Source organism: Pimephales promelas, chromosome 8 (assembly GCF_988280905.1).
Source record: "Pimephales promelas chromosome 8, fPimPro1.hap1.1, whole genome shotgun sequence".
NCBI classification, from domain to species: Eukaryota; Metazoa; Chordata; class Actinopteri; order Cypriniformes; family Leuciscidae; genus Pimephales; species Pimephales promelas.
The window spans coordinates 7,370,344-7,390,412 of NC_142776.1; the positions used below are offsets into that span (position 1 = coordinate 7,370,344).

At 36.3% G+C, this 20,069-nt stretch overlaps 3 protein-coding genes across 3 annotated transcripts in view; 1 reads left to right on the forward strand and 2 right to left on the reverse strand.

Annotated features, from left to right (window-relative positions):
- atp7b (ATPase copper transporting beta) overlaps positions 1–3,601 on the forward strand; it is a 41,959-nt gene extending 38,358 nt beyond the window's left edge. The window contains exon 21 of the mRNA XM_039689406.2: positions 1,753–3,601. Within this exon, the coding sequence (XP_039545340.2) occupies positions 1,753–1,981 (229 nt within the window). The 3' untranslated portion in view covers positions 1,982–3,601. The remainder of the gene's footprint in view (positions 1–1,752) is intronic.
- A 1,506-nt stretch (positions 3,602–5,107) lies between these two features.
- b3galt1a (beta-1,3-galactosyltransferase 1a) lies at positions 5,108–15,359 on the reverse strand. The gene is made up of 3 exons (XM_039689049.2): positions 15,137–15,359; positions 7,514–7,703; positions 5,108–6,783 (listed from the first exon to the last, which is right to left on the reverse strand). Exon 3 carries the CDS (start codon positions 6,650–6,652, stop codon positions 5,666–5,668), a length of 987 nt encoding a protein of 328 aa, XP_039544983.1. The 5' UTR covers positions 6,653–6,783; positions 7,514–7,703; positions 15,137–15,359; the 3' UTR covers positions 5,108–5,665.
- Positions 15,360–19,071: 3,712 nt separating this feature from the next.
- xirp2a (xin actin binding repeat containing 2a) overlaps positions 19,072–20,069 on the reverse strand; it is a 37,566-nt gene continuing 36,568 nt past the window's right edge. Inside the window, exon 9 of the mRNA XM_039689565.2 lies at positions 19,072–19,205. Within this exon, the coding sequence (XP_039545499.2) occupies positions 19,111–19,205 (95 nt within the window). The 3' untranslated portion in view covers positions 19,072–19,110. The remainder of the gene's footprint in view (positions 19,206–20,069) is intronic.

The window sequence follows — 20,069 nt, forward strand, 5'->3', positions numbered from 1 at the left end:
AAAATTTAGTTTCTCCAATCTTCCCAAAACTCTGGATTCTGATAGAGGGCCATGAATAAAATGTTTTGTTTGGTAACCTAAATGTGTGTTAGCATCAGAGTTGTTAGATTAGCAACATGCTAACACCAGACCTTGGCTGCATCCGAAATCGCATACTTAGGCCACGTTTACACTTAGCAAAACAAATATTTTCCCCCTCTCCGTTTTCAAAAATAACATCGTTCACACACCCGCATAAATACGCCGTCGAGCGCCATCATAACTATGCCAAACCTATTGGCGGCAGTGTAGGGGTTAAGGATAAAGCCATGCAAGCCAATCAGAATCCTCAGAATCGACAAGAGAGAACTTTTGCACACATAATTGAAAGCAATTTGTTTGTGGATAGTCTAAAATATCTGCAACATTTATCAAGCTCACGGATAATTGTGCGTGCATTTCTTATCAATATAATTCTAAACTCATAATAAAGTATACTACAAAATCAGATAAGTCCAGAATATGAACGCAAAGCGTTTCATTTGACGTTTAACATTTTCCTCCCATAGAAACTCATTATAAGAACGCTAAATGTAGCTTAATGCATATTAGAATGAGCCCCTTATTAAGTCGAAATAATGAGATATTATGTCGTTATAACAAGATATTGTGTCGTAATAATGACTTATTAAGTCGAAATACCAAGATATCATGTCGTAATAATGAGATATTAAGTCGAAATAACAACTTAAGTTTTTATTTCTATTTTATTTATTTTTTTCTCACCTTGCGTTTCAGGGCTTCCGTACCATTCGATTACATCCCAGACAGCAAACAGACATTGAATCAACATGGAAACGACGTCTCTCATGACATCGAAACAACGTTGATTTTGCTCATCGAATTAACGTTGAACCAACGTCAGACGCGGCATTCTTCAAAGCTAAATGAAAATCGAAAATTGGTTTGCTTTCATAACATTGAAACAACGTTGATTTCAAGTTGATTTTCCGTTAGTTTTGAAAGAATGACGCGTCTGACGTTGGTTCAACGTTAATTCGATGAGCAAAACAATGTCAGATCAACGTTGTTTCGATGTCATGTTTCCACGTTGATTCAATGTCAGTTTGCTATCTAGGATGGAGATGGCGGGATTTATGACTTATATTGCAGCCAGCCACCAGTGGGCGATCGAAATTTGGCTTAATTTTCAGGAACTTTGTGTGTTCATGCCATGTCGTGCCGTAATTATGAGATTCCAACTTGTAAAAGCGTAAAAACAACTTTGAGTGGAACGTCACATATTGTCATCTTGAAATTACAGTAATTAATTAAACACATTTCTTTTTATCACCACATTTTAAAAGGAGACAGCCATTTTTAACTTAAATGTGCAAGACTTCCAGTGTCTGCCAATTCCAGTTACTTTAGTACTGGAATTTGTACTGTACTTTAACTGTCTGTAATGCTGGTCGAAGTTACGAAATGTAATTTGTTATCGTATTATTCTAATTTATTAGCTTATTCATAAACACTTGTGCAAATAGTTTCACCATTTACTGGACTTTGTTACTCTTTATAACCTATAGCAGCTAATCAAACAGAAGTCTTAATATAAGTAACTTGTATATATAACTGTGCACTTCACATGATGAATGATAATTCAAACTTATTATGTTCCATTTCGGTTAGAATGGAGGGTAATTTTGAGGTTTTGGAACAGAGCTCTCCATCATTCCTATTAGCCTTCCCATGACACTTTCTCTCTTTTAGCTACAAGAAAACATCAGTGGAGGAGTACGAGTCCAGAGCTCAGAGACATAAGTTCAGTCTGAGTCCATCTCAGGTCAGCACCCACGTAGGACTGGAAAACCGTCGCTGTAGCCCTCTTTCATTCCGCCGAAGTTTGGACAGACGCTCAGGCTCCTCCTCCCTGAAATCAAACTCCTCCCACTCCTCCACAACACAAGCACACAGCACCTGGGGAAGGAACATTGTGTAAAGCAACTAGCCAAGACTAGACTTCATCAGATGACAGTTTGCCGGAAATATTTTTATCATAGAATGTCATATAAATTAAAAAATGTACAATTTTTATATAATTTTACAACTATAGATTTATGATACTGTTGCTGCAATTACTGTTGTTTGATAGCAGGAATTTAGCATGGAAGCTTTCCCCATGCATATTTCGGAAAAGGTTCAAATTAGGTGAATCACTCACCGCAATTGTGTAAGCTGTCTACCACCAATTTTACCCTTTTTTAAGTTGTCTGCTGTCTATTTGAATCAGGATTAATGATATCAACATTGTCTTTTTATTGCACCAGAGAACAACAATGCGTCTATGATCATGCATGTAAAACCTTTTTAATTTTGTACTAAAAGGGTCATGAAAAATGACTTAAGGCTTGTTTTCTTTAAAATAACCTTACATTTTTTTAATGGTGGAAGCTAGAAGCCAGTTTACAATAATGAATACAGTAAGCACCCTTACATTGGTAACATTCTGGCAACATTTTCTAACAGCATTTGCTTATTAGATCAGATTATTTAACATTGCTCTCTGGCAGTTTGGTTGGATTGATAGATCTGGCGGAATGGATAAATGGATTTATCAGTTTGTACAGCACAAGGTTGATTTGGTGCACGTCCTGATTTTGCCGAGTTAGACGCGTTCTTATGTCATATTTAACAACATTACTGCCTGAAAATGTATTCCTAACCCTATCCGTACCCCTTAACCTAACCCTACCCACAAGTTATCCCTAAAATCAGAGGGAAAGTTGGATAACACTGATGTAGAAGCACCTAACCCTGGTTGTAAGCCTAAACTTGAACTCATAAACTTGTCCCTCAAATCTGATTGGTTGATTGGAATGTTGTTCCTGGTTCTGCTGATTTGGCATTTCATGGCCAAAATGTGTCAGTGATGTTGAACAGACTGTTGACAAAGGACAGGGGTAGGTCTTAGAGAGCTGCTGTCCTGCAGAGTTTGACACTTTAATTTTAGAAAAAGTGGATATGTTTATTAAATATACAGTTAGCAGTGTAAAACAAGCCTGTCCATGAGTTTTTAGATACAAAATAAAGTGCATGGTCCCAGCATGGCCTTATATATGATATTTGTCACTAGTATTGCAGTTACATCATCACAATACAAGACAGTTTGAAGTTTTCATTCCCATCCTGTTTCGTTCATCCACCAGCAGTACAATCATATGGTTAGATATACAGTTATGCAGCACACAATCACTCAAGATGGTTGTCAAAAATACATACTACTTATAAAAATGAAAAGTTCACATTTTTGGCCCAGTGATATTATATAGGGTTACTGTATGCTTGGATGACTAGTTTAAGCCTGCTGCTCAGATTCTCAAATTCAGTCAGATTTTTTTTTGTATTGCTTATGTAAAGCGGTCATCATGAGTAATTAAATGTTCATTTATTTTAAATAAAATGTTTATTTTACCATTAAAACGTAAAGTAACGTTCTCAACTTATAAATTATAAGGATAAAAGAGAAGTTGGAAAATAGTTATGATATAATTTGGTGCAAAACCTTAGGGGACAAAATACAAAAATAAATATAAATAAAAGAAACTAATATTACAAAAAACACAAATAAAAATACACTATTTAAAATGAGTGGTAAAAATCATGCTAAAAATAACACACCCCCTTTAAAAAAACTAAACTGCATGTATATACTTTCTATTTTTGCATCATAATTTCATTATAACCTAATCAAAAGGAAAATAACTTTTCTTTACTCACAGTTATAGAACTGAGCTCTACTGCTTTGCAAAGGCTTTAATACACATAAATATGCATTCTTGTAGGTTAATCTATCGATATCATTCATTTTGAGAGGGATATACAGAATAAATGTAGTTTATGACAGACATTTGGAATGGTAAATTCTCATATAATACTGTTCATTTGAAAGTTGGTACTATTATAAAGCAATTCACAGCAGCCTGGTATATAAATAATGTTTGTAAATATGCAAACAAAATCATTATAACCATTGCAAATACCTCAGTTTGACCCAACCCTACAGACTGACATCAGCTTCATGAGGATACAGACTGTATTGCTTTATCAAACCTGAAGGGTCATAAAGGGCTTTTCACAATGCAGTTATCCCCGGGTTATCCTCATTCTAAAGCCCGCTTTTAACCCCGGTTTAAAGGGACATTTCACACTTGTAATTTAGAAGCGAGATAAATAGGCCTACCACTTTTTACCCGTGCTTATGAAACCCTGGTCCAGAGCAAGCCAGGGTTAGCACCGCTTTTGCAGTGTCCATTACGGTGCACATTTTGAAATGAAAGAGTGATAGAAAGTTATGGCTAGAGGTTTAGTAACAAACAGCCAATTGCGTGCCTCATATTCAAGTGATTTGTAGTCACAGAAACACCGCATGACATGTTGTATAAACTGTAAGCTATGTTTCAGCGTGCTATCGTCCAATCAATGACGCTGACACTGACCTTATTCAAAGCAGAGCCATGTTTGATTTGTAACGGGAACGAAAGTGAGGCTGTGAGGGACAGACATTCATCTATTCAGTGGCTTGAACTGTTATTTAAAGGGATAGTTCACTTTGAAATTAATTTTTGTTATGTTTTAGCTTACCTCAAAGGCATCCAAGATGTAGGCGTCTTTGTTTCCGCAGTATTTTCAATTGTGATATTTTTAGGTCAAACCGTTCTTGTCTGTCAGTCATATAATGGAGGTCTATGGGGTCCACCTCAAAGAGCATGCACAGAGAAGTCCAAATTAAACATGATTTAATGACTTGTAAATGTAAGTACACATTGATGGCCTAAGACACGAAACGAGCGGTTTGTATGAGAAAACTAACAGTATTTATATAGATTTTACCTCTTGTAACCACAGCCACGTCCAAGTGATCTGAGGGAGCTTTGTGACTGTGGTTATAAGAGGTCAAAACTATATAAATACTGTTCATTTTCTCACACAAACCACTTGTTTCGTGTCTTAGGCCATCAATGTGTACTTACATTTATGAGTCATTGAATCATGTTTAATTTGGACTTCTCTGTGCATGCTCTTTGAGGTGGACCCCATAGACCTCCATTATATGACTGATAGACACGAACGGTTTGACCTAAAAATATCACAATTGAAAATACTGTGGAAACAAAGAAACCTACATCTTGGATGCACTTGAGGTAAGCTAAAACATATCAAAAATTAATTTCAAAGTGAACTATCCCTTTAATGTGTTTTTGGATTGTTCTGGTCAAGGTTAAGGTTACCTTGACCTCTGCTAACGAAACACTGCAAAAATATCAGTCCAAGAACTTTCAGTAGACAAAAAACTGATACTGAGTTGTGGAAAATTATAAGTGAGCTAGCAGCTCTAAAGCTTTTTACAGCACATGCAATTGAAAACACGTTAAGCCTATCCCTCACAGCCAAGCTTTCAGACGGGTCATGGTCATCTGAATAAGGTCTATGTACAGTGTGAAACATCAGCTTATGAATCCCCGTGAATCAAGATAACCCAGGATTCTGTTGACCCACGAACAAACCATGATTAACTATTTCAAATGTGAAAAGCCCTAAAAAGTCCTGTAAACACCACTAAATAACCATGTTCCCAGGATCACACATTGGCTCAGGTTTTATCAACATATTCCTAAACGATTTGTTAGCATTTGAGATGTTTCTTGTTGGACATATCGTTCCATATTCTCAGTATCTCCTCTGGTGAAATCTGATGTACAGTCAACACTTTTCGGTAGCGGCATAGACTATAGGTCATTTTCCAGTGATTGAATCCATTGTTCTGGAAGGGCTGAATGCCTAGCTTCCGTAGGCACACTCCCACGTACACATCCTCAAGATGTAGGAGTCTCGTATGTAGGGAGGTCTTATAGAGCAGCTCCGCCATGTCTCCGGAGAACACGTATCCAGTCCCAGAGCAAAAAGCAGGGTACCTGCTTTCAGGGTAGAGCTCTCTAGACATGAACCACTTGCTGTGAACATCACGTATGGGCCCTCCGTTGATCACGCGGCCCGTGAAAAAGCGGTGCCTTGGTTTGGTGTTGGGTTTCAGCAGGTTAAACACCAAGTTGTCCATGTTGACATATATATCACTGTCGGTTTTCATGACGTACTGTGCATTTGGGCAGAATGAGGACACCCACCGCATCCCCATAAGAGTCTTCAGGGTCAAATTGTGGTAGGAATCCACAAAGTCCTCGACTAGGATGTCATGGAAGATCTGGCTCTCTTGTTCCACCATCTGGTTGAGCACAGGTTCAGTGCTGAACCCGAGAAGAAACAGCGTCACAATGCGAACGTCGCCGAATATGTTCTCATCTCCCCACGTCTCCCGGATGGCCTGCCGGGCGTCAAACTCCTTGTGGTTGGTGCTGATGAGGAGGACAAGAAAGGGTGTTGTGCCTTCACATTTTTTGGGCTCATTGATGAGGAACTTGAAATTGTGTGGGTTCAGAGTACGTGTGCGGATATTGCTGAACGTGTCGTTCTTCGAGAACCGCGGGAGCGGTTTGCGGGCGAAGCTCATCTGACCCACGTAGGCGGTTGAGGGCCGGGAGCCGCTGAGATACCACAGAGCGCTGGCCCAGCAAACCACAGTCAGCAAATACAGGCATGACACCTTGGATGGCATCTCGTCAGTGGCTGGATCACCTGCCCATAGGCCAATCACGTGTAGCTATTTGGAAAACATCGCTCAAATGAGCACAAGGCCTCCATCTTTTGATGTCAGTGCTGGTTTGGTTTTGCTCTGATGTATTCGTTCTGGAAACACAAACATTACTCAACATTTCTCACATATCAATTATCTTTTGGTATTTAAATGGTTATCTCTGTTCTTTCATATTCAGTTATTGATTAAGGACAAAGAAAGAATGGTAACACTTTACTTGAAGGGGTAAGACTGACATGACGCCTTCATAACCATGACTGACATGACGTATGTCTTGAGTATGAAATAGGGTTTATGCATGTTTATGACAACTGTCATTAAATGTCTTTCGCTCAATAATAACATCTTGAATGCAAATATGACATTGTTTAAGATGTCTTTGTTATGACATCTTGACATAAAGCGATACATCATAACCTGTCAGTGTCTTTGTCATGACAACTTGACATTAAATTAAGTTTAAATTAACCGTCATGTGGTTGGCTTTGACATTGGCTGTCATGAGGCCATTATAACTGTGTGAATGAATATTTTTCGTGACCTCAACTACAGTGGTACTAATTGAATTTGTCATTAAAAAGTTATAATGGCTTCATGACAGCCAATGTCAAAACCATCCACATGACAGTTTAATGTAATGTTAACCCATAAAGCTAGGTGGTTTCTTAAGTTTGATAATTGTCATGTTTATGACAGGTTGTGCTGTCTTAGTAATGTCAAGTGTCATGACAAAATGGTTAAGAACCACTGTTCTAGATGTTTCTACAAGCTTCTATACTCTTCCGATCTGCTGAGATTTGAATCCAGTGCATAATGATTGACCTTCTAATCACTGTGGGTCATCACTGCATTGCGTCTGTTCCGACATCATGAATAAAGCATTAAGGGTGGAGTGGATAGAGATGCTCAGTTCAGGTGCAGCAGGATGCCTCTTCGTCTGTGGGTCACAGTAAACCAAGCGGTCCTCTTTATGGGGTTTGTCGTCTTCCCAGATTTTAGTGTGAATGTGAATCTAAAAACAGAAAAATATAGAAAAACGTAAATGTATCTGAAAAAAAAACCTCACACACACAATAAACCTGAAACGAGCACGCACACACACATACAGATTTACAATAAAAAAGTAAATTGACATTCCTATAATTTTCTGTGTGACTGAACCCATTGTATGTTTTTTCATCAATTAAATGTTTCTTCTTAGGATTTTGTATTTTAATACTTTGTGGAATTTTTTTTTAATCTAATTAATTACATAAGGTGCAGATTCATTAATCTAAATCAAATTTGGCAGACAAATGACCTCCAAAAGATCATTTAAAGTCATTGTGTTAAATGAGAAAAGCACCAAAGTTTTAGAAAGAAATACTGTATTTTATTTGATTCAACAGAATTTATTAAACATACACTTTTAGGCTACAATGAGATATTAAAAGAAAGTTATACAGGTTTGATTCGGTAAATAAACCGAATTTTCATTTTTGGGAAAATTATCCCAAATAATACTCTAAATAAAGTCACTTAATTCATTCGATTTGATCAATTTTATTTTTTCATTCAGGAATCAAGTAAACAGCTTTCTTTCTAAATGGGCCTTTGAAATTTTAAATTGAAAAAAAAAAAAAAAGAATAGTTTTTAAAAGAATAGTTTTTAATGAAATCCCCCACAAAAATAACATTTACAGATGGTGCTGCCTGCGGTGTAAGTGTAAACTAAAGGCAGACCTGATAAAAAGATCTATCTGTCTCCATTACAAAATTGCACATCAGCAGATATTATGCACCTGAAAACACAAAAGACAACAAACAACAACATCAGCAGCAATTGTCTGGGAAGGATTCCAACAGCAGAGCCAGAGGTGATTTGCGAGCCCGTCCGCTCCCTCTCAACCTCACTTGGGAGTGAAAAGAGACGCATCCTTTTTTTTTCTGGCCTGTTTTGTTTTTATGAACCTCGATTAACCTTGGTTAGACACCAGAGAGACTGGGCCACTGCTATGTTTTCTGTGTCAGTCAGTAATAAAGCATCTTTTCTGGCACAAAAGACATCAAGCATAATTTGCCACACCAATGTTACTTTAGTATCATAGATATTGTACAGTACTATTGTAGTTTTTCTTAATATTCTGAATTTGATTTTATTTTCTGTTTTTAATCAGTTTTAGTGTTTTGTTTCAGTTAACAACATAAACTAAACAAAATAGCTGGAAAAAAATAGTTTACTTTTTCATATTTTCAGTTAATCCATATTTTATTTCAAGTAAATTTTTTTTTAATGAGTTTAGTTCCAGGTAATGATGATAACCCGGTGGCACACATACTATAGATATTCTGCAATTCAGACTGAAGCGTTTCTTCCACCTTGTGTAAATAAATAAAATATTTGAAAAAGGGTACACAATTTAAGTCACTTTGGATAAAGAAGTCTGCCAAATTATTAAATATAACTTAACATACCATGCAAATAACAGCCCTGTTATAACAGCAGGTTTTTGTGGGAAAAAAAACAAACAAACACACATCACATGATGCATACATAATGATACATTAAATTAGTGTCCATGAAATGCTACAGAAAACTATAGTTCAAACGACATTCATGGAAGAACAACAACCAACAAAGAACAGAGGAAGCACACAGAGGGTAACAAGCTAACAAGACACTCCAGGGAACAATCAGGGACTAATCACGAGAAAAACTACAACAAACTACAAACATGGCACTCAGAACAGGAAGTAAGATAAAAGTCCGGGGACAAACAATGAGACAAAATGAACCACATATTTGTTTTGGCCACTTAAAATTCAGCTTTGCCACCACAGAAATAAATTACAATTTAAAATATAAAAAAAAAAAAAAATACAAAATTATTTTAAAATGTAATCATCTTTCAAAATATTAATAACAAAAGAGATTTGTTGATTGATGGATAGAATGATGGGTTTTGGTCCTAAAAATAAGTATAGTGGAGACTCTTGCAGGCCCTATTTTCTTCATCTCGATTCCCCCTTCTTTGCATCAGATCAACGGCCTCCTTGTCCTTTCTCTTCAAAAAGGTCAGATACATGCCAATGCTGCAAATGCCACAGTACAGTACAGTTAAAGAACAACCGCTGAAGTGACATTACATACTGATTTAGCAAGTCTGTACTTCCTGTCTGTCTGTGTGTGTGTGTCTGTCTGTGTGTGCATGTAGAAAATTCATAACATTCCCACAAGGATGGCAATTTTCAAAATCCTTATGGGGACATTTTTTGGTCCCCATGAGTAAAACAGCTTATAAATCATATAAGGTGATGTTTTTGAAAATGTAAAAATACAGAACATTTTCTGTAAATGGTGGGTTTATGGGATATAAAGTTTGTACTGTATAGAAACCTATGTGTATGGAAAGTCCCCCTATAAAATATGAAAACCCAATGTGCATGTTAGTGTCTCTCTCTCTCTCGCACCAAATTTGCATATGCATGAAATTATTTCTGGGTCATTAACCATTTCGTCTGCATGTGTCCTTGTGAAAAAAAAGTGTGCTTATTGTATTGAACGTGCACATCGAGTGTACCTCAAATCATAAACGTATTTTTTTTTTTAAATGTGATTACAGAAAATTGAATATTGATGAAATAAAATGGCACTTAAATTTATTTAAAGAGAATATACTTTCATGACTTCATGCTTAAGTACAGTTTAAAAGAAAATAATTTTTATAACGTCAAATGAAAAGTTTTAAAGTACATTTAAACATTAAATCAGTCTTTAAATAATTACACTGAGTCTGAGAATTTCACAATCTCAGTTGCTCAGTTAAAGAATGCAGTGAAAAGGGAAAAACATCCAGTATGCGGCAGTCATGTGGGCGAAAATGCGTTATTAATGCTAGAGGTCAGAAGAGAATGGGCCGACTGATCAATCAATTGGTAATTTTGTTCTCCTTCATTTTTAAATAGATAGTTCACCCAACAATTTAACTCTTAAGTCATTCTAAACTCATAAAGTGTGACTTTCTGTCTGCTTTGCTGCCCAGTCAGTTACCGACTTCACTTAATCAATCATTCCTTAAGCACTCCTTTAAATTCCACTAAGCACCTAAACCGACTGAGACAAATCAGACACAAGTACTTGTTATATTTAACAAATCTTTAAAAACCCTCACCGACCACAAAACAAGATGTCTGTTACAATCCCCTCTTACAAAGTAATAGAAGCAGCAGGCCTCTAGTTGCCATGGTTTTATGTCTTAAAAGAATGCAGAGCTCAAGTCATTTGAATCAGGCCATACTAGAAAAGAACCATAGTCCTTAAAACAGACTTTCCTGCATTAATTTATAGACAAACTGATTTATAAATGAACATGCATCCCAGGACATTGTGTGTATGTGTTATTACTGGTGTTGCATTTTGTTCTATGCATATATCAAGATAGAATTATTAGATAATGTATCCTATTCCTACTCTGAAGAAACATGACGAAAACATGACAGTGAACCAACAACCATAACAGACCTGACAGGAACACAATCACCCGATTTTCCAATTTCTTTCATTGTATGGAATAGTGTCCAGGACATTTTTCAAAATTCTTTCCATGGCAGAAAGAGCCATGGGAGGTTGAATGACATGGTGATGAGAATGAATAAATGATTACCAAATTTTCAAATTTTGAAAGAGATACTGAAGAAAGATATATTTTGTTTTCTTAGCTATATAAAGTAGCCTATATTCTGGATATGTTTTGGGTCATAGCAGCATAACCAACTTTTACTAAATACAAACTAGACATTTACATTTAGACACTTCATATTATGGGCAAATCACAAGACAGGCAGCTGAAAACTGATGGATGGGGATTATGTTTTAGACTCTAGCAGACATAATTTAATTCACATATTGAGTCAGCTTCCACTGACCAATACTGCTACCACTATATTAAGCATATAAGTAAAATATAAGCATAAGTAAAATATATATATAATCATTTTCAAATCTTAAAATCAATAAAAATGTAACTGAATATATGTTTTTCTTACTTCACTGGCAAATATTATTGTATTGTTTTTTTTATAATAAAAAAAAAACATACAAAAAAAAACAGTCAATATTGTCTTGGTCTCTTGGTCTGACTGACTCTGTCTGTTATGAATGAAATTAAATAATGTCTGCCAGTGACTAAACCATATTTCTCAGTTCAATGGCTGCATACTTGTCATGTGTATAATTGTGTTTGCTAACGTAAGGCTTTCCGTGATTTACTGATCTATAAACAGATGCTGGAAACTGATACTCTGACTAATAATCTTGAGGCAGTATGCATCCTTCCTGGCACTGGCTTCAACACAATGGCTGTCATCTTCCCCCCCCCATACACTCATATTGTCAATTCAAAATAAACAAATAAAAACATAATACTTATATATATATAAATAAATTATATAAAATGATATAGCAATCACATACTCTAGAAAACCCTTCTAAAAATGCATGTTACAAAGGGACATAATTTAATGTTTACATAGTTACCAGCAAAGCCCATCTACAGAAAGCTTGGCAACTCCCAATTAAGTCTTATTGGACTGAATTTTGGTTGTAGTTCCACCAGATTTCCACTGGGGGCGATCGTCGGAGTGTAAAATGAATGGGAGTCTATTGGATAAATCGCAAAAAAAAAATTTACGCTCGCATGAGGAGGTTTTTCAGGCAATTATCAAATATGTATTTTAGATAATTTTTAACCCCAAAAAAGCTACGGACTGCAGCTTTAAATACAAAGTTAATACTAGCTAGCAATATGCAATACTAGCATATTGTTAGTAAATAATATACAATGACCTCAGAGAATAAAAAAAATGGAAATTAACACATTAGCCCTATAAAGTCAACAAGTACATTTTTTGCAATGTAACAAACTTGAGCTCTGCTAAATGTAAAATCATTAATAGGCAATGAATCAACGCATCTTAGCAGGCGACAAACATGGTCAGAAGCACTTTCTGTCTCAATACTGATGAATGTATTTTACATTATTGGTAGCCAGTTGGGTTCCATTAAATGCTTTGATATAAACTGCTTCAACTGCACTTTAGAAATAAGATGGTCTCAACTATTTAAATATTTATGTGGATAAGAAATGCTTAAACAAGAAAATGTAATTGGTACGCAAGTGGGTTTGTTCTCCCTTAGCTCTGAGAGAAGCTGCTCAATTTAGATAGAACAGACACACACACACACACACACACGTACACACGTTATTGCCAGTTCTGCAGTATACTTATTCATCAGCAAGAGAAAGTCAGGGAAAATACATGGGAATTTATACCTTTCACTTCACAATAACTATAAAATATCACTATAAAAGTAAAAACACACTGACAGATGTGATTAACATGGAGAAAGTGTAATTTGAATTTCACTCACTCTCTATATTGAATGCATTAAATCATTTTGCAATAAATGTGCAATCAAAAAAGACATTAGGTGCTCAGACAGATGTGCTACATCAGGGCCTCAGGGTGAGGGATATACGCTATAAGGGCGCTAAATATTTACTGTAAAAGCCAAACTTAAGTCATGCTCTCAGATACCTTTTGAAATGTCATGTCATCCCAGCATACAGGGATGAGACACCTTAAAATAGCAACAGTACAACTTTAAAGTATCCACAAAAGTTTCTTGATAGCTCAACAGAATTAATCCCCAAAGCACTTAATCAAAAGCATGTCACAGTCAACCACCCAAATCATCGTTAAAAAACACATGCCAACAGCCTCGTGAATATATAATCTCTCTACTCTATAAATCTGTAGAATGGCCTCCATTCAAACTGCACAATGTGATGCATAGAAGCTCCCATTTCAAAAAGCTACCTAGTGTCACACAAAAACCTCAGCATCTGAAATGTAAATATGGCCTCCAGACACTGCATGCAGGGGTGTAGATCTCATTTGAACACAAAACTGTCTTCACAATATTGATTATACTATTGACAATGTGTTGCTTTCCTATGCAGACCTCGCCCTGAGATCTACAGCAAAGATTTAAAGAGATAGTTACTCACCCTCGTCTCATTAAAAACTTTCTTTCTTCTGTGAAACAAAAGTGGAACCAATTTCAAAAACATTTTTTGAGGTTTGATGACACATGAGGGTGAGTAAAATGATGACAGAATTTCCATTTTTGAGTAAGGTAAACTATCCTTTTAAATCCTCATCAAATAAAAAAAACACTTTTCACAGGGTTAAACCATATGTAAGTTTTGATGAAATACAGTGGTTTATGTATTGTGTTCAGAAACACACACTTTCAGGTAAACTAAAAAAAAAGAGACTGAAAAAGTTGTAGGAACAGTGGTGTAAATCATATGGCCTATGTTTAGCTTTTTGCTTCTTGTATTTAAGATTCAAAAATCATATTTGTGAGGATTATCATGATGAACAAACTGTGCAAGAATTAGAGCTTACTTTGTCATTGTCCAAAAGCCAAAGAAAAAAAATGCTATGGGTTTTGGTCGAGAGAACCAGACTTCTGGGTTGGCCTACAAAAATACATCATCAATGCAACAGTCTATGATATAGAAGTTTTTTTTTTTTTTTTTTTTAATTTTATGTGGAAAAATGTTAATACATTTTAATTCAGAGACAATTTTGTAGGTTTTAAATCAACAGTGAATTTAACAGATGTGATGCACTTGTTTTTAGATTTACAGTTTACACTGGATTTAAATGTGTGATTGGTCCCCTTATTATTCATGAGAAGACAGCGCCATTACCCTTTAAGAAACCTTTAACAAATCAAACTATGATCCAATCTAAAGATGAAGTAGTTAGTAGATAATTAGTAGTAAAAGTAGATAATTACTAGTAAACCTGGAACTGTATCAGCAACAATTGCAATAGTTAGGCTCTAGTCAGTAGTTGTCAAAATAGAGAATAATAATCAAAATCATTTGGCAGTAGTTAACAGTGACAACTGAACAGTCACCACTAGGGATAGTAAAAGTAGCAAAGGAACAAGTAGGCTAGTTTATATATATATATATATATATATATATATATATATATATATATATAACTAAATAAATACTAAATAGATAGTAGCCTTGTTAGAAGGCCCTGTGTGTGTGTATATATAGGCTATATGTATGCATGTATGTAGATATAGCATCTAGGCTATAATAATAGTCTCTTTTGGACTGCATGCTGGTGATTTATATTAGCAACATAACAATTTTATAATATTTACGAATGCAAAAGGATGTATGCTGGTCTCTGGATAACAGATCACAAAATACACGCAGAGGAAGCTTTGTGCATCGCTCCTTTCACCCATACCCACAAAAATAACATCACATGATCATTATAGCGCTGCTCCTCTCACCTTAAAGAAAAGGACGCTCTACAAACGCAGCTCGACACACTCGGTAAACTAAAACGTGGCAATGTGAGGCAACCTACCTTTTCGGTCAGATTATCTGCCTTGGTGAAATACAGCCATTTGTCTGCAAAGCACAAAGCGAATGGACTGTGTTGTCTGTAGTGAACAAGCGAGCGGTCGAATGGTTGCGAGGTGGTGGTGCGCTGCATCGGGTTATGGAGCGCTGTCCAATCAGCAGCCCACAAGAGGCGAACCAGTGCCAGCCAACCGGTACTGCTCAATTGACCAACCTACACCCTCTCTTCATAACTACTGCAGCCTCTCTCGACAAAAGACACCAGCTGAAGATGACGAGTGCCTTTGATAAAGCAAGGCTGATAACTGAATTAATTTACCTTTCTGTTAAGTTACAGATAACACTTACGCTTATGTAGCCAATTAATATATTAAAGTTAAATGACAATTAGGCTACCCTATTGCACGTATTTGTAAAAATGTAAAATTATATCTATAATCATAGCTGCTTTTAAAAACCTGGCCAATTCGTTACGCCCGTCATTTTTTTCCAGACTTTTCTGTGCTTTTGTAATGTACACAAGTTGTATTTTATCCCTTTTAAAGAAGTGGATGATGTGGATTAAGTCAAAGACTATAGATATGATTAACTCTCTACATTTCCAAATGGCCATCGGTGGACACTGAGGTAAATAGCCTAACTCAATTTCATTTAAAGGGATTTTTCACCCAAAATTAAAATGGTGTCATCCTTTACCTACCCTCAAGTTGTTCCAAAATTGTATGAATTTCTTTTCTTTTGCTAAACACAAAATAAGTCATTTAGAAGTAGACTATATGGGTAACAAAACAATTAGTGGCCATATGGAAAAACAAATTACTATGAAAGTCAATGGGGTCCATCATCTGCTTGGACACTGATATTTTTCAAATTAACTTCTTTTGTGTTCAGCAAAATAAAAATTCACACAGGGTTGGAACACAGTTCTCATTTTTGGTTGAAGTAGCATATTGCAAGAAGCATATTGATTAATGTCATCATTGTAGTCGGGTGCTTCTCATTTTTTATTTGGGCATCCTCGCTTCCTTTTCTCTCGTCTCAGCTCCACCCCCTTTAGAATGCAAGGGAAATGAAGACTGAGCTGTCTATGGGACTGAGGAGTATTTTTCTCCACTGTTTTTAATTTGATTATGCTGTTTGCAATGCTTCATGGGATTGTAGTTCTTTACCTCAATAAAGCCGCTAAGTGCTCAGTCTTGTACCTTTTGTATTTTTGTCCCATTTTCAAAAATGTTTTTGAACAATTCCTTAAACCTCTGTAGACAGGTTTTTGCTTCGAATCAAATTTTGTTGTGATTCACATCACTGCTGGCTTGAGTCATGGCTTAAAACGCTTCAACAAAGACTTTTTTGAAATCTTTATGGCAAATGAATGGAAGAAATCTTCCGGAACCAATACAGCTGAAAAGGTTGGAGGGCACTAATGCACTCTATTCACTGAAATCTTCTAAAGCTTGCCAGAGTTTGCTTAATTATAAAGCGTTATCTTGTAAAATAATTAGCCTCAGCTTTTAATTTTAATGCCTGCTCAACTATTTTTGGATAGGTGACTCATTTACAAAAAAAAAAAAAAACTTCTGATAATGATCTTTGACTAGCCTACATGGATATTTCATATGAAAAATACAGAACATTATGCTGATGAAAAAAAAAAAAGATAATTCTGATAATTCCAGAAACATGTTTTTTATTCATTGTCAATGCATTAGCACTAGCAGTATAATGGAAAAAATTAGTCCTAACCACCGTAAGACAAACAACCGGTCAAAAATTCTTTCAAACAAAAGCAGAAATCATAACCCCCTATAAATGTTCTATAAAGAAAGTTAAACAGTATCTGCAAACACAGACACAGGAAAATATATATGAATTCTGAATTAAATGTTTACAGCAAAGACAAAAAGAATCAAAATCATATTTACCAAAGTTGTATTGCACACCAGGTGCTTTCAATAAAGCTTTTAAAAATGATCTGAATGCAGTTAAATGTGCTGTCTGCTGCGAGCTGAGTATAAAATACAATACAAGCATGCTAACATTCATCTCTCCATGAACAGAGCTTTGGGACTGTTCTAAGGGATGTTAACAGAAACTTTGATTGTGTATAAATGAGTGTATGGCAGATTAAACAGTGTTCATCCCCCCCTTCCCCCATCAGTCATCATCATAATATCGGTTCTGTTTAATTTGATCCTCAATGGACAAGAAGTCCTTTTCATCCTGCCAGAGGCCACTGGCTTCACTCAGCAGCCCAGCAGCTTTGGTGTCATTTTTATCGAGTGGATTCTTCCTCGTTTCCGCCTCAGTATGTTGGCCCATCTCCCCCTTTGATTCTATTCCAAAATCCAGAAGGTCATCCAGCTGAGATGAAGCTGATTCCTTGCTATAAATGTCATCCTTAAATTCATGAAGCAAACTAGAACTGTCATCAAAACCTGCAAATATGTCATCTAGGAAATGTGAGGCACTACTTTTATTGTTGTCATCTGTCTCTGTGCAAACCAGTGTTTTGGTAGTGGGATGATCTTGATCTGCCTCTTTCATGTCTTGGGAAGATTTGGCACATGATATGACAGAGCTGTCCTCTTGAAGCTGTTGGAAAATGTCAGAAGCCCTGATCTCACTGTTGACCTCTTCTTCAAAAAATTCCTGAGAAGAACGTGCCCCTGAGGAGGACAAGTCCAGCAGGTCTGGTTTTTCTTTAATTTCATTCATTCCTGGCAAACTGGCCTTGTTGTCCAATAATAGGTTACTGTTGTTGTTGTTGTTGTTATTGTTTGCATTGCCATTGGCTGTTTGGCCATTTGGTATTTCACCATCTATCACTGTCACTGTTACCTCTTCTCCCTCATTTACTTGCACTTTCTTTTCACTTTCCTTAGCACTATTTTCATCAGTGTTTTTTGCATCGTCACTCTCCTCATCTGCGTTCACATTCTCAGTTCTTTCTGCAACTCCATTCTCCATTTCCTCTTCTTGTTGACCATTCATCTCCCTTCCTTCTTTTGCCTTCATTACCTCATTATCTTGTTGCTCTGTGGTCTGCTGGCTTTCGTTTGAGGGCTCAATGGCTTTGCCCGTTTCACTGGGATCCTCTGCCCCAGCTGTTTCAGTGTTTGGTGTCAGCTCCTCTGACTTTTGAGTTATTTCAGCATCTGTAGATGACTTTTCTGGCATATTTATCGGTGACACAAGCCCTCCATCATTTTCTTTGGGCCCATTTTCTGCTGGGTTTCCACTAGTAATTTTGGTTTGCCTCTTATTTACTTCTGGATCATTATCCTCTTTACCTGAATGTTCTGATTCAGCTTGAGGAGGCCAGACAGGTTTGACTACCTTTATTTCTTCCTCTAAATGAAATGGCTTCTTTGGGGAATCACAGAGGGGTGGCCACACAACTGCCATTTTATTTGCTTGCTTCTTTATGTCATCATTCACCTTTGCTTGAGTCATATTCTCTGTGGTGTTGGGGTCATTTTCTTGTGGGCTGTGAGTTACTTTAACAGGAGGATTGTTTTTCATGTTAGTTGTTTCTGGCAAATTGTTCTGATTCTTTGTACTCCAAAGTTCTTTGTGGGGCCTTTCTCCAAACCCTTCATCATAGTTGCCTTTAGACTTGAAAAGTTGTTTGTAGTGTGGCTTGCAGTACATTCGTCCATGGAGAGAAGCGTAGGTTCCAAGACTGAAGCAGAAATATAACCACAAATATTAAGAACTAGATCAATGTATATTGTATTCTGACATTACAAGAACAACTCACATATTCATATACAAACATTCTTGCCAATGTTGTAATCATTTTAAATAACAATTATTCAAATCAAGTTGCAAATCATGGTGCATTTCACCAAGAACATCTTCTCACTTGCCTGTTCCATGCTGTAACACATTAAAATGGGGAAAAACATCTAGGATTAATGTACAAATTGAAGCCACTACCTGAGCTGGCTACTGCAGTGGGCACATCTAAAACAGCTTTTATGGAAGTTTTGCTTGTCTGCTATGAGAGACTCCATGGGATACACCCTCTTCCGACATGCCTGACACAGTTCGGACTCTGGCACCCGTATTTTCTGTTGGAGAGAGAGACTGACATCAGAAAATGCTTTTAAATCTGTCAACACATACGTATGTATACTGTACACTGCCCCACCAAAACAAAAGTCACTGTTTGGATTAGGCAAATGCTTAAGGTTAATGATTGGTTCATTATTGCAGTGATTACTATGTTTCTGGCATGTTATAACATGACATGACATGACATGTTATATGTTGGAAAACAGTTCTTCCAATCCCAGTTGATGGAGTGTGTATCTTTTCATTTCATAAACAACCACATTGGAAGACGCATCATGGCACATCATATTCTAGGATGACAATGTCCAGACCTTAAATTCACTGAAAGTCTTTGTAATGTGCTGGAGTAAACTTTACAGAGTGCTCAAGTGCATTGTGCATTGCCAATACTTGATGCAGAGTCAATACTTGACGCACCTCTTGATGGAAATAACATCACATCATTTATTTCCATCAAATGGTAAAAAGGTGCATCATTTTTTGGTGAATCTTGTATCTTGCCGCTTTTGGCTGGGCAGTGTATGAGTAAAAATGTTAATGAGTTAAGAAAATGAATCAAAAAGTTGTTAGTATAGTTGCTGGAATTAAAATATTTAAGTACCACATGCATTTAGGGAGGTTAAATAAAACTGCACACATTTCATCTGGACCTCAGCACAGTCTCATAAAATCTAAAGGGCAATACTTCAGATATTCAGTTCACAAAACATTAATCATATTCACTTTGACTGTGATATCCAGTTCAGCAGCACTCCATTATTAACTCAAACTATTAGATCTAAATTAAAATACAGGCACAATAAATATTTGTCAAGCGCAAACACACCATCACGGTTTTAGTCATCACACTGTACTCTTTG

Bases quoted from the DNA above. Each gene is read 5' to 3' on its own strand.
- b3galt1a (XM_039689049.2), bottom strand. From the start codon at position 6,652: ATGCCATCCAAGGTGTCATGCCTGTATTTGCTGACTGTGGTTTGCTGG.